Below are 11,661 nucleotides of genomic sequence, written 5' to 3' on the forward strand. Positions count from 1 at the left end.
TTATTAAATGATAAATCATGAATAGTAATTTATGTGTAACTAAATTTTTTTATAATTTCTTAAAAAAATTTAAATAAAACGGGTGGTCAAACGCTAGACATGAAAATAAAAGAATTGGTTTTTTGTGGGACCGAGTGAATAAGTAGTTACTACCGAGCATACTCAACTACATGATCCATATCATCGAAAGAAACTAGAGTAGTATCGTTTACCTATCATATTAAGCTAGCTAGTGGTGGGCATTTTGCTCAAGAATGCATTAGATGGGAGACTTTCTTTTTACTTACCCTAGTCAATTACTTTCAAGTTTGAACGAACTCATGGGAGTACTTGGTTAAGTAGCACAACAAATCCGCAGCTTAACCTAATTTGTGGTACATGTGTTGATAAAATTATACAGCTAAACTAGAAGCGGCAAGCGTTTAAGGTCAGTTCTCATTCTTATCAGGAGAATAGTAAGCACACCTCATTCTCATAGCTTCACTCAACTCTCTTTGCTAATTGCTACTTCTTTCCAGATGTCCATTAAAACAGTAATTAGGGAAGCAGAAACAGCACGAATGGCTGCACAAGCAAGGGTGAAGCTGATACATTCATTAATCATGGAAAACTTGGTACATCCACTAAAAGAAAATATTAGTGAAGCACACGCAAGTTTACATCTCGTATAGATCCCAGCTACACTTTCTCCGATTCCACAAGGTTCCCCCTACATTTTCCCTATTCCTGTTTGTACAATTCCTACCTAGCTACCCAGCTGTACTTCTTCTGAAGCATTGGCTGCACTTTGCCATGGGGTTAGAAAGAATGGACAACATAAAAAACCAAGAGAAAAACGAATGGAGTTAGCATTGCTGTTAGTGTTAGTTTCTTTACAGCAGTCGGAAGTTAGCACTGGGCCCTGCTGGCCGACGTGAAAAAAAAACGGCCGTCGCTGGTGCGAACTGCAATAAGAAACTTTTGTCAGAACGCCACCCGAATCATTTACCAGTGTATATACTTGAGCAACAAAGATATGTCTGCATTACCGTAGAGGGCATCATTTACAGTTGCTATGCTGCAGCCATGCTGTTCCCATTGATGACTGCATCATTCACACAAACTTTTCTTGCCCACCCCGTGCATCGAGCAGGTCATGCATTCGCCCAGCATGCAGATCAGAAGCACATAAGACTTGGACGGGTGGGATCATCCTGTATCTTTTACTCGTCTGCTTGCCGCTCTTGTTTTATCTAACGTTTGTTTTGCTTGTCGGCTTGGATTTGATGGTTTAGAGTCCTGTGAGCACATTTTGAAATTTATAAATATGATGAATATATGAGGTTGGCTAAACTTGCCAAAGATATAAATCAAGGATCAATACATTTTTACTAGCCAACTGTGCTTTAGTCTTTTCTGCTTCTGCCTCTTTTTCAGCCCTTTTCCTATCAAGCTCAGCTTGCTTGCGGTTCTCTTCATGTGCTTTCCGAAACATTGTTACAAATGTTAAGAGCGTAGTGATAACTGCAGCATCATGATCAACATAAACAATTAAGCAGCAAAACATAGCATAACAAGCAAAAACATATATTGATGCTATAAATTGCAGAAGATATGCTCAATCAGCTGCAAACTGACAAAAGTGATTCATCCTAAATTACATCAAGCATTTGCAAGTATTACATATTTATGAAACTATGGGTTGAAACATTTTAAATAAGAATGTTTTTCATGATAGTGTGTTTATGCTTATAGTAATGGATGCTCACATCGACAATATTTGAGCCTTCACAGGTAGTTACAAAAAGTTGCTGAATCCACAACCTTAGAACATCATTTGTTCATTAAAAAATAAAAAATTACCCAGATACAAAAAAATTAACATTATACCTTGCTCAAATGGGCATCGAACAGGATCTTCACCAAAATATTTAATGAGTGCGTCAGCCTTTTTTCCCTGAGATAATAGTGTAACAAATATTCAAGGCCATAAGGAATGTAGGGTAAATAGCATGTATGCCTTCATAGAAAAGAAAACAAACATACCACTTCAGAAAATAATGAAGACAAAGATTGCACATCAGCTCCAGCATTGTCAGTGAATTCCTTCAGTTTCTGAACAGTGCAAACAATACAGGTTTAGGACCAATGAGATGAGATTTCAAACAACCTTTATTCTTCAGCTTTACACACAGAAAATAACTTTTAATCAAGTAAGCATGTCAGATTGATTGAAACAGTGGGTATATCAGTAACACAGGTGATGTCCCTCCCTCCCTCCCTCCCACCCAATATATATCAGAGGTGTACATTTATCTTGAATAACAAGTGTATACAAGAGTATGTCATCAATAAAGGCTCTTTTATTATTGTCTGTTATATTTTCGTTATCCTCATTTTGGCATGTCCCAGTAAAACTGTTGTACTGTTGTCTGAGAAGCACATCTAGATGACAACCATAAAACCAACAAAAATTGATGTACTGTCAGCAGGCCTGGCTAACATTCTCGTCGAATTTCTGGGGAAGATATTACTCATTTTAGTCACCACAGGTAGTGTAATCCACTGAAAAGAACTATATATCATTTGAATATGTCAGAAATAAGTTTAAATGAGGTAGATCCTTGACCTTACGAAAAATCTCAGATACTGGACCATCACTTTCTGAAGCATCATACTCAAGCTGAACTTTTTCCAGCCCTTTACTAACCGCTTGCATTTCTTCTGCCAGCATTTTAAGTTGTATCTGTTCAGGCAAAAACTGATTAGAACAAAATATACATCTCAAAAGTAAATACATGCTACAAAATTGATAGAACAGAAAGAGAAAACTCGAACCTTTGATGTAGCTTCTAAACTAACAAGATCCACATGGAAGTTCAGAAGATGTGGTGATTTTGCAGCAAGCACCTGATATTACTCATTTCTGTTAGGGTGTATGCAAGATAGAAACTGATGTAAAATCATTTAACTCAGGCAACAGTAAACTTAACCAGGACTAAAAAGAGGTTATGGGCTTATGGCCAAATACTCAAACTATAAGGCAATGGAGAATGTAGCATATATCACCCTGTCATGGAGTAAACTAAGTTGAAGTGCATCATCATACATATATATTTGCTTACAACAAAACATGCAAATCACAGGTTCCACCATCAAATAAATCAACACTTCAGGGACCTGATATGAATACAATTATTTGACGCAGTAAACTTGATTTACGGTAAAGCAGACAACCTATTGGTGAAAAGCTACCATGCCCACTTTTGACAACTCAGCAGAACAGGAGTTGTGAAAGGCATACCTTGCAGAGGTAGTGCATAAGTGTCATCTTATTGTTTGTTGCTCGAGTATCTGTTAGTTTTAGAAGACTGTCCAACCGGAAGCCAACTGCAGCACCTGTAAGCAAACCGACAAATGTGAAATCATCCAAGGTGTAATCATCATCATGAACTTTAGAAGAACAAGCAAAGCCATCAGTATTTCTACTGATACTCCAGTATTTATGGTGGTGACAATTGACTTAAACTAAACACATCGGTGGCATTACAGTGGTTTCTTCAAAAACTAGGATGTTCCATATACTCCAAAAGAAATAGAGGAATGATCAACCAAACTGATCCTAATTATTCCAACATAATGCTATGTTACTGTTCTTGTCAATAAGATTCCTATTCGCGAGATTAAGACATGTTACAGAAAAACCTCAATGTCATTTCTGCATTGTAAGAAGCCAGTAAAATCACAGAGCTAGTAGACATAAATGCAGCTGCATTTTGTAAGGTAATGAATTACAGCCAACTAAATAGGATAACAGATAAAATGCAGCTCTTGTACCTCTAGCAGTACCCTGGTTCAACGTATTCCCAAGGAGGAGAATTTTCTTCATGATTTCTTTTAACTTGAGAGAACTTCGAATCTGATAATGCAAATATTTGTTAGGAAAACAGTAAGACTTAGTATTGCATAACAAACAAGATCAATTGAAAAACACTAATCCTGATTCAAAATCAACCTCATCACATGAAGAGTCTATGGTGTTCAAACTTTTTTGAAGATCTGCAACTTGTGAACCAAACTGGATCTTGAAGGAGAACACCCGCAGTTTTGACTCCATTCGTGGCACTTTCATCAATTCTAGGAAGAACTGCAACAGGGAAACAATTGTTCAAACAAGGTAGCATAAATGTACACAACACAAGATCATTTTACTTTAGAACTCAAAATGTTGAAGACTCCCATAAATGTTGTTTGTGGGTGTGGGCTGGTCAGGCCATCACATACATAGCAGCAACAAATGTAAACCCAAAGATAAACAACGAAGAGAATAAATAACTACTCCCTCCGTTTCACAATGTAAGACTTTCTAGCATTGCCTAGATTCATATGGATGTTAATAAATCTAGACATATATATAAATCATATACATTCATCAATTGATGAATTTAGGCAAGGCTAGAAAGTCGTACAATATGGAACGGGTCGTACAATATGGAACGGAGGTAGTATTGGTTATTAGTAGTTAAGTTATTTAGTTGTCATCTTATCCTTTAGTACTATTTATTATGATTATATATTTATACAGTAGGAGATTCATTCATGGCTTTAAACAAGTATTTCATGAATTTAGCCTCTGATTCTTCCATCTTTCTCTGTAGACTGTAGGTGTTGCAGTCTTCCTCTAACTGTGCACCTTTCTACTCCCGTGTGAGTTTATCCTTAAGCCATGCTCACTCTCTATAGAAGTAAGAGCTAAAAAAGGTTTTCCTCACCCTATTTCCTACCCTTTAAAAATAATTTACCATCGGCTTACTATGCCATCTATATTTGCTGTGTTCTGCTTTTCTCAAGCTGTGGTGCTCTTTTTCTACTATACCAAATTGCCTGTTTATTCCTGAGGCATACCATATGACCTCTTCTAAGCGGTTTTCACCATGTGTTTCAATCCATGTTCACAAATCACAACACCAAATTTGGCGATCAAACAGAGGTAATGGAAGGTTATTTTATGGATATTTAAACTCTGACCATTATTCCATTCTAAAATTGCCAATTAAGACTTCCAGTAATCTGGTACCACCCTATTATATATATATATATATATATATATATATAGAGAGAGAGAGAGAGAGAGAAAGAGAGAGAGAGAGAGAGAGAGAGAAAGAGAGAGAGAGAGAGAGAGAGAACCACTAGATGGCAAGTAACCATTACCTGTTCACATTTACCGAGATTTTCTTTATCTCCAGTGTAATTCTGACAAGAAAAAAAGGAGATAATAAGACAACATGGTATAAAAACGAGATCACAAGAAGGCCAAAACATTGTATTACCTTGAGAAGTTCCATTTCTTCTTTCGTAGGACAGAACTTTATGAGATTCTCCACTTGATCAACATCCAAGGTAGATTGGTCTAAAGCCAATGCCGCACTCTAGAGAATTTTGGCCATTAAGATATCAACAATCAATCATGGCATAAAAAACCAATATCTTTGATGGTTTTTATAAGATAATTACCACCAAATCTGGCAGTGGCATCTTCACTTTTGTCAGCATGATCTCTGTGTTGTTTGCCCTCCTCAACTCAATCTAATCACACAGAAGTGTTAGACTACTGTAACATGGTAATTAAGAAAGTCTAATAACTTTCTTGAGACTGTCTGCATAGTTTTGTGCTATGATAATGAGACTGTGTAACACATCTGTCATAACTTGAATGTCCTACAAGTCTAAGGAAATTAATATTAGCATGTACTTACTAGGTGAACTTTTTCTGGCTTTGAACCAAGAGATTTTCGGCGTGAGTCAGATTTAGAGCTGTCATCCAATTTTGGAACAGCTGCTGGAAATAGGCTTTCCAGTTCTGACAAATCGAACTCCGAAACACTGCAGAAAACAAATTCACAAACATTACGAAGGCAAAACCTAGTAAAATAAGCATAAAAAATATTTAGGCATTTAACCGGTTTTTGTCGAATAGTATTGTATGAGATTATTAGCAACTGAACTGTAGAAAATTCAATGCTACAATCATGGCTACCAAAGTATTTACAAATCCTGGATTCAGCCTTACAGCAATCACATCATTGAAATTAATGTACATGTATCAATAAGCATAGTCAAAGCGGAGGAAGAATTTTAATCAAAAGGATATACCTTTGTGAGTCATCATTTCGCTGTAATTCTTCCCATAGACTTCCTTGCATAGCCCTTGTCACTTTGATCCAATGCAATGGCTTTAATGTTGATTTCCGTGCAGCTGCAGCCCCAAAACCTGATCCCGAAGCACGTATTGCCCCACGTCCTCTACCTAATAAAGCACTAGGATTGCCTCCTGGAGGTGGTGGTGCTCCTGGTCCTCTAGGAGGAGCTGGTGCACGCCCACCTGGAGGAGGAGGTGGAGGACCACCAAGCCTTCCCCCAGGAGCAGGTGGTGGTGGTGGTGCTCTCCCACCAGCTCCAGGCGGAGGTGGGGGAGGTGGAGCTCCCGGACGTGTGCCTGGAGGGGGCGGAGGAGGTGGTGCACTTGCACGACCACCTGGAGGGGGTGGAGGAGGTGGAGCACTTGAGCGACCACCTGGTGGAGGCGGAGGTGGTGGAGGACCTGGGTGACCACCTGGAGGGGGTGGAGGTGGTGGAGGACCAGGACGTGCACCTGGAGGTGGTGGAGGAGGTGGAGGACCTGGATGTGCACCTGGAGGTGGTGGAGGAGGTGGAGGGCCAGGGGGCGGAGGTGGCAGTCCTGAACGTGTGATAGGCGGTGGCGGCGGCGGAGGAGGGGCATTAGAACGTGTTGTTGGAGGCGGTGGAGCATTAAAATGCGAGATTGGCGGCGGCGGTGGTGGAGGAGGAGCGGACCGTAACGGTGGAGGTGGTGGTGGAGGAGCACTTGAAAATGTTCGAGAGGATGGAGCCGTGGGAGGTGGTGGTGGGGGTGGTGGTGGGGATGGGGATGGAGCGCCTGAACTTGGCCTCAGTGCTGGAGGTGGTGGCGGTGGTGGAGGTGGAGAAATAGCATAAACATTTGACTGTAGAGGCGGGGGAGGAGGTGCAGGTGGAGCATTTCCACCAACACCTGACCTAGGAGGTGGAGGAGGGGGTGGAGGGGGAGGGGCAAAAGTTCGTGTTTGTGCCCCAAAAGACATAGGTGGAGGGGGAGGGGGAGGAATGCTTGACAAGCATGATGAAGCCGGAGGAGGAGGAGGTGGTGGCGGTGGTGGTGGCTGCTGCTTTGTAGCTGACCCCAAATGATTTGATAAGGAACTTGAAGAAGCAAATGATGGAGGTGGTGGAGGTGGAGGTGGAGGTGGAGTATGAGCTGCAGCTTGTGCACCTGATGATACCAAAGATGCATCTTTGCCGGCATTGAATTTGTTATTTGTATGCACGGAATGGATAGCTAGTGCAGCCGGAGAACTATCATATCTGGATGGAGGATGAGATGGCCTATGCACAGAGGTACTTTCAGATTCTTTATTGGGTGAAACCCATCTGCGTATTGTCTTAGGTTTGACTGCCATTGATTGTTCTTCCGATTGTTCGCTATTGCCTAGCTTTTCTTCCAATAAAACTGGCTCAGGTTCATTGTCTAGTGGCATCTTCTTCGAGGGTACAACTTTGTTAGGTATTTGCCTTCTGTCGTTGCTTATCCGTGGGCTCTTAGCCCTAGCTTCTATTTTACTTTGAGGAAGAGATATGCCCACATCTCGTCTGCCACCAGACTCTTCTCTCTTTATTTTGACTTTTGTTGCTATTTCACTGGCTGGCAACGCAACAATGCTGCTCTGCACAGTGGTTTTCTTCAGAGATATGACATCTTCAAGCTCAGATTTCAGATTAGTTTGCTCCATTTTGCTATCAGATGTGTCAGCAGGTTTAGCGACCTCCATCTTGTGATTACTGTTATCTTGCGAGTCCATGCTCTCAATAACAGATCTATCTAATTTAGATATAGCGCTCTCTTCATTGACAACATTTTTCACTTCCTGCATTAGATTTCCATTATCAACTATAGTTTTCTCTTCATAGACCACCAGCTCATTGTCCACGATTACTGTGCTCTCAGTAATAATCTTGACATCAGCATTCTGCAGTCCTCCATTTGATATAGTTCCCAGGCAGGTATCCTCATCCACACTAGACAAAGTTCTAGGAGAGTTGAATCCAGTATAGTCCAAATCAGGGTATTTCAAGGCTTTTGCAGATTTGTCTGGCTGGCACTGAACTTCATCACTGCAACTTGGATCTACTGTGGTGACTAGAGTTTGTGCAATTACACCTTTCATGTCCTCCTTCTGCCCTTCTGAATCTACAGATGCAGCAACCACTTGTATGTCCTGCACAGCATTGTCCTCCTGGTCACTTTGGTTGCTTAATTTGGACTTCTCCTGATTCTCACACGCCTGCTGCAAACCTCCAGGGTTTCCCAAACTTACTGCAGGTGCACTTTCTGGTCTATCATTCATGTAACCCAAATTCTGGGAGATGACTATCTTCACATCCTCATCGGCCCGGTGCTTCTCTAGGCTTCCACTTTCTTCACTTGACACTCCACCATCCAATTCTGCATCACCCACTGATGTTCTACTATCAATTGACTGTGTTTCTGGATCTCTTCTAGCATCATGCCAGTCCTCCTCTGCTTCATAAAACTCCTCTCCCGTATCAACTGAAGCAACATCAGTCTCATCTCCATCATCATCCAACTCCTCCACAGTAGCAGCAGCAGGCTTGAAAGAACCAGGGTCCGAAAAGACTACCTGGTTCAGAAAAAGGCACTCTGTTTTAGATTCATTGTCCATACGGAACACTAAAGAAACAAAATACTCCCTCCGTTTCATGTTATAAGATGTTTTTATTTTCCCTAGATTCATCTATAAATAAATGTATATGTTTTGTATATATGTCCAGATTCATTAGTATCTAGTCCATTGAAAGAAAAGTATGCATGCCATTGAATTTATTACCTCAACTCGGAAGTCCCTTGGGAACTGATTATTAGCATTCCATGACACATCAATATCATCGCGATTCAGACCAAGGATGTCGGATTGAATGAATGCAGTGTTGAACATGACCCTAAACATTGTCTCCTCGTGCTCAAGGTTATCACCAATGTGAATGCACTCAAGAACCACATCTCCTTGAACGCGGCAAAAGGCACCAACTTTTACCGGGACTTCCCCCTGCATTGCAAACATTTTTCAGAGCTGGTTTGGGATGATGATACATCATTCCACAAGTTAGGAATAAGCATTACCTGCCCATAACGCTGGAGATGTTTCTTAGTCTTTGGCATCTCATAAAGGATCTTTGAACTCTTGTTACCAGGACTTGAATCTTGCCCGTGTACGCGCAAATATGGCCTACAACCCCCTTCCGCATCAAACCTCGGAACAACGTGGAGAATTACTGAATCCAAGATGAGGGGCCGGCTAATAGGAGGCCATTCTGGACCACTTCCTTGTCTTGTTATATAGTGCAAATATCTCATATGAGAAGACTGAGGATTCAATGGAAAGAATTGTTGTATAAAATCCCTGCGAGCCTGTTTATAAACCATCTCTAGAGTCTTCTGCTCACCAGTGTATGTTTTCCTATATAGCAGCAGTCCAGCCAACATAAATGCAAGCACTGGCCATCCCCCTCTTTCACAGTGCATCAAAAGCATGTTGTGCTGTCCTTCCACTGATAACCAATTTTCACAAGATTTCAAGAAATGATGGATCATCTCAAGCTGAAGCAGCGGGCATCCTTCATATTGCTGCGGGTAGTCCATAACTGTCATGTCATATTCCGACAGGATATCTGAAATCCGGCTCCTCTTGTCCCCAGACCAGAAATTGGACACCATGAAAGATGCATCTGGAAAGTAGTCCTGCAGCTGCGCAACAATGCCACTCAAATAATCCCTGTACTCATCCTCACCCATGGCATCAGTTGAGAAGCAGCAGTCGAATACTGAAACATGTGTTAATGGAGATTAGGCGAAACTGATATAAGCAACTTTTCATCCTTAATATACAATTAAAAAAATGGAAAGCACATCTAACACTAAAAGGCTTGCACATCTTGATTTTTCAGTTCACACTGCAAGCGTGCTAAAACTAGTATTTCCATATGATTTGAAGTATTTGATCCAGGTGGTTTCAATGGATAACTACACCATTATAATTGAATACTAAAGTAACTAGAAATTGACCATGTGAACATCCAGGCAGGATATGACTATGGGTCTATGGCCGATTTAAGCTAAATGCAGTTGAACCCAAAGCATTGTACAGAGCAAAACTCCGACAACCACGCCAGATTCATAGAAGGAAACAAATAAAGGAGGAGATTTAAGCCAAATGGAGCTAAATCTAAGGATTATTGACCACATGCAAACCCAGAATCAGACCAAATGCATGACCCAGAATCTAACTCGAAAATTACTAAATATAACGCTCATGCTCTGCGCATGCCCTAAATTCCCGCTTAAATCAACACCCAGAAAGCAAAACCTTCCCAAAATTCGGACCCCCAAGGACTCCAAAGCCACAAATCCCCCTCGGAACAAGAGGCTCCCCCGCAAATCTCACACCCCACAAGCCCAATTCCATCCAGAGCCCAGGGCATTATACCATAGACTCGCTCGGAGATCTCGAGCAGCCGATCCGGCGTCTTCTTCAGGAAGAACTTGCGGAAGAGCGCCATCCTCCTCCCCCTCCTCCTCCTCCTCCGCCGCCGCCGCCGCCGCCGCCGACTCCTCGCCCTCCGCGCCGCGCGAGCTGCTCCGACGCCTCACGCGGCCACCGATCGGCTCCGATCGGGGCGCCAAAGGCATGGGGGCCCCACCCGCCGCCCGCCGGCCAGCTCAGGCGAGGGCGCGCCGCCCGCGCGCCCCACTCCGAGGATCTCGGGACCGGCTCCCCCACCGCCGTCCGCCTAGGGTTCCCCGCGGCCGCGCGCGCTCCCGGCAGCGCGGCGGTGGTGAGCGTGGAGAGAGGACGCACCGTGGGATTGGGACTTCGCTTCCTCTCTACTGCCTCCTCCTGCTCGCTTTGTTTGAACTCCACTTTAGTAAAAAATAATAATAATAATAATAATAATAATAATAAAGACTTTTCCCCCTTTCTCCTTCAGCTCCCGGAGTTTTTACTGCTACGACTTGCGGTTTTTCTTCCAACCCAATTCTCCGCTTTGTTTATTTTTTTTTCCGCTGCCCCGGTGAATGTTTTCCGGAGGAGCAGTGACAGCGGGGAAGGCCACCGCGACGCGACTCCGGAGACGCTTGTCGCCTACCTCTCGTGCCACTGCCTCGTGGGTCCCGCACCACGTGGGACCCGGCGTCAGCCACGTGGAGTGGGGTGTGGTGGGGTGGGAGGAAGGCTGGGCCTCGGCGGTTGTGTCGGTACGTGCGTGGGGTTTTGCTTTCCTTTCTTTGTTTTTTTCTTTTCTTCCTTTTTTTTTGTTTACTATTTTATGACTTTTTTTATTTACTTGAGGGAGACTGGATCTCACCTGGTGAGAGAGATTCTTTACCGCGAACCCCCTAAGTTCGCGGGGAAATGTGAGCGCTATTTTGGGCGTAGTGGTATCACGTGTTGGTGGCCATTTTCTTTACCGTTTTGTTGTACTGGGGAAAAGAATTTAAGCGCAGCGCAGTGCATGTTTGTCCATGGCAGTGATTAGCTTTGACAATTT

The 11,661-nt window shown here is 42.6% G+C and overlaps 1 protein-coding gene across 1 annotated transcript; it reads right to left on the reverse strand.

Moving 5' to 3' along the window:
- Positions 1-515: 515 nt before the first annotated feature.
- LOC102716797 (formin-like protein 5) lies at positions 516-11,020 on the reverse strand. The gene is made up of 18 exons (XM_040525732.1): positions 10,599-11,020; positions 9,236-9,936; positions 8,943-9,161; positions 6,133-8,735; positions 5,736-5,862; positions 5,494-5,565; positions 5,310-5,408; positions 5,191-5,232; positions 3,995-4,126; positions 3,817-3,898; positions 3,284-3,378; positions 2,818-2,889; positions 2,609-2,725; positions 2,026-2,094; positions 1,870-1,936; positions 1,364-1,503; positions 1,029-1,278; positions 516-944 (listed from the first exon to the last, which is right to left on the reverse strand). The coding sequence occupies exons 1-17, from the start codon at positions 10,669-10,671 to the stop codon at positions 1,189-1,191; spliced, it is 4,800 nt and encodes a 1,599-aa protein (XP_040381666.1). The 5' UTR covers positions 10,672-11,020; the 3' UTR covers positions 516-944; positions 1,029-1,188.
- Positions 11,021-11,661: the final 641 nt, after the last annotated feature.

Source organism: Oryza brachyantha, chromosome 7, assembly GCF_000231095.2.
Source record: "Oryza brachyantha chromosome 7, ObraRS2, whole genome shotgun sequence".
NCBI classification, from domain to species: domain Eukaryota; kingdom Viridiplantae; phylum Streptophyta; class Magnoliopsida; order Poales; family Poaceae; genus Oryza; species Oryza brachyantha.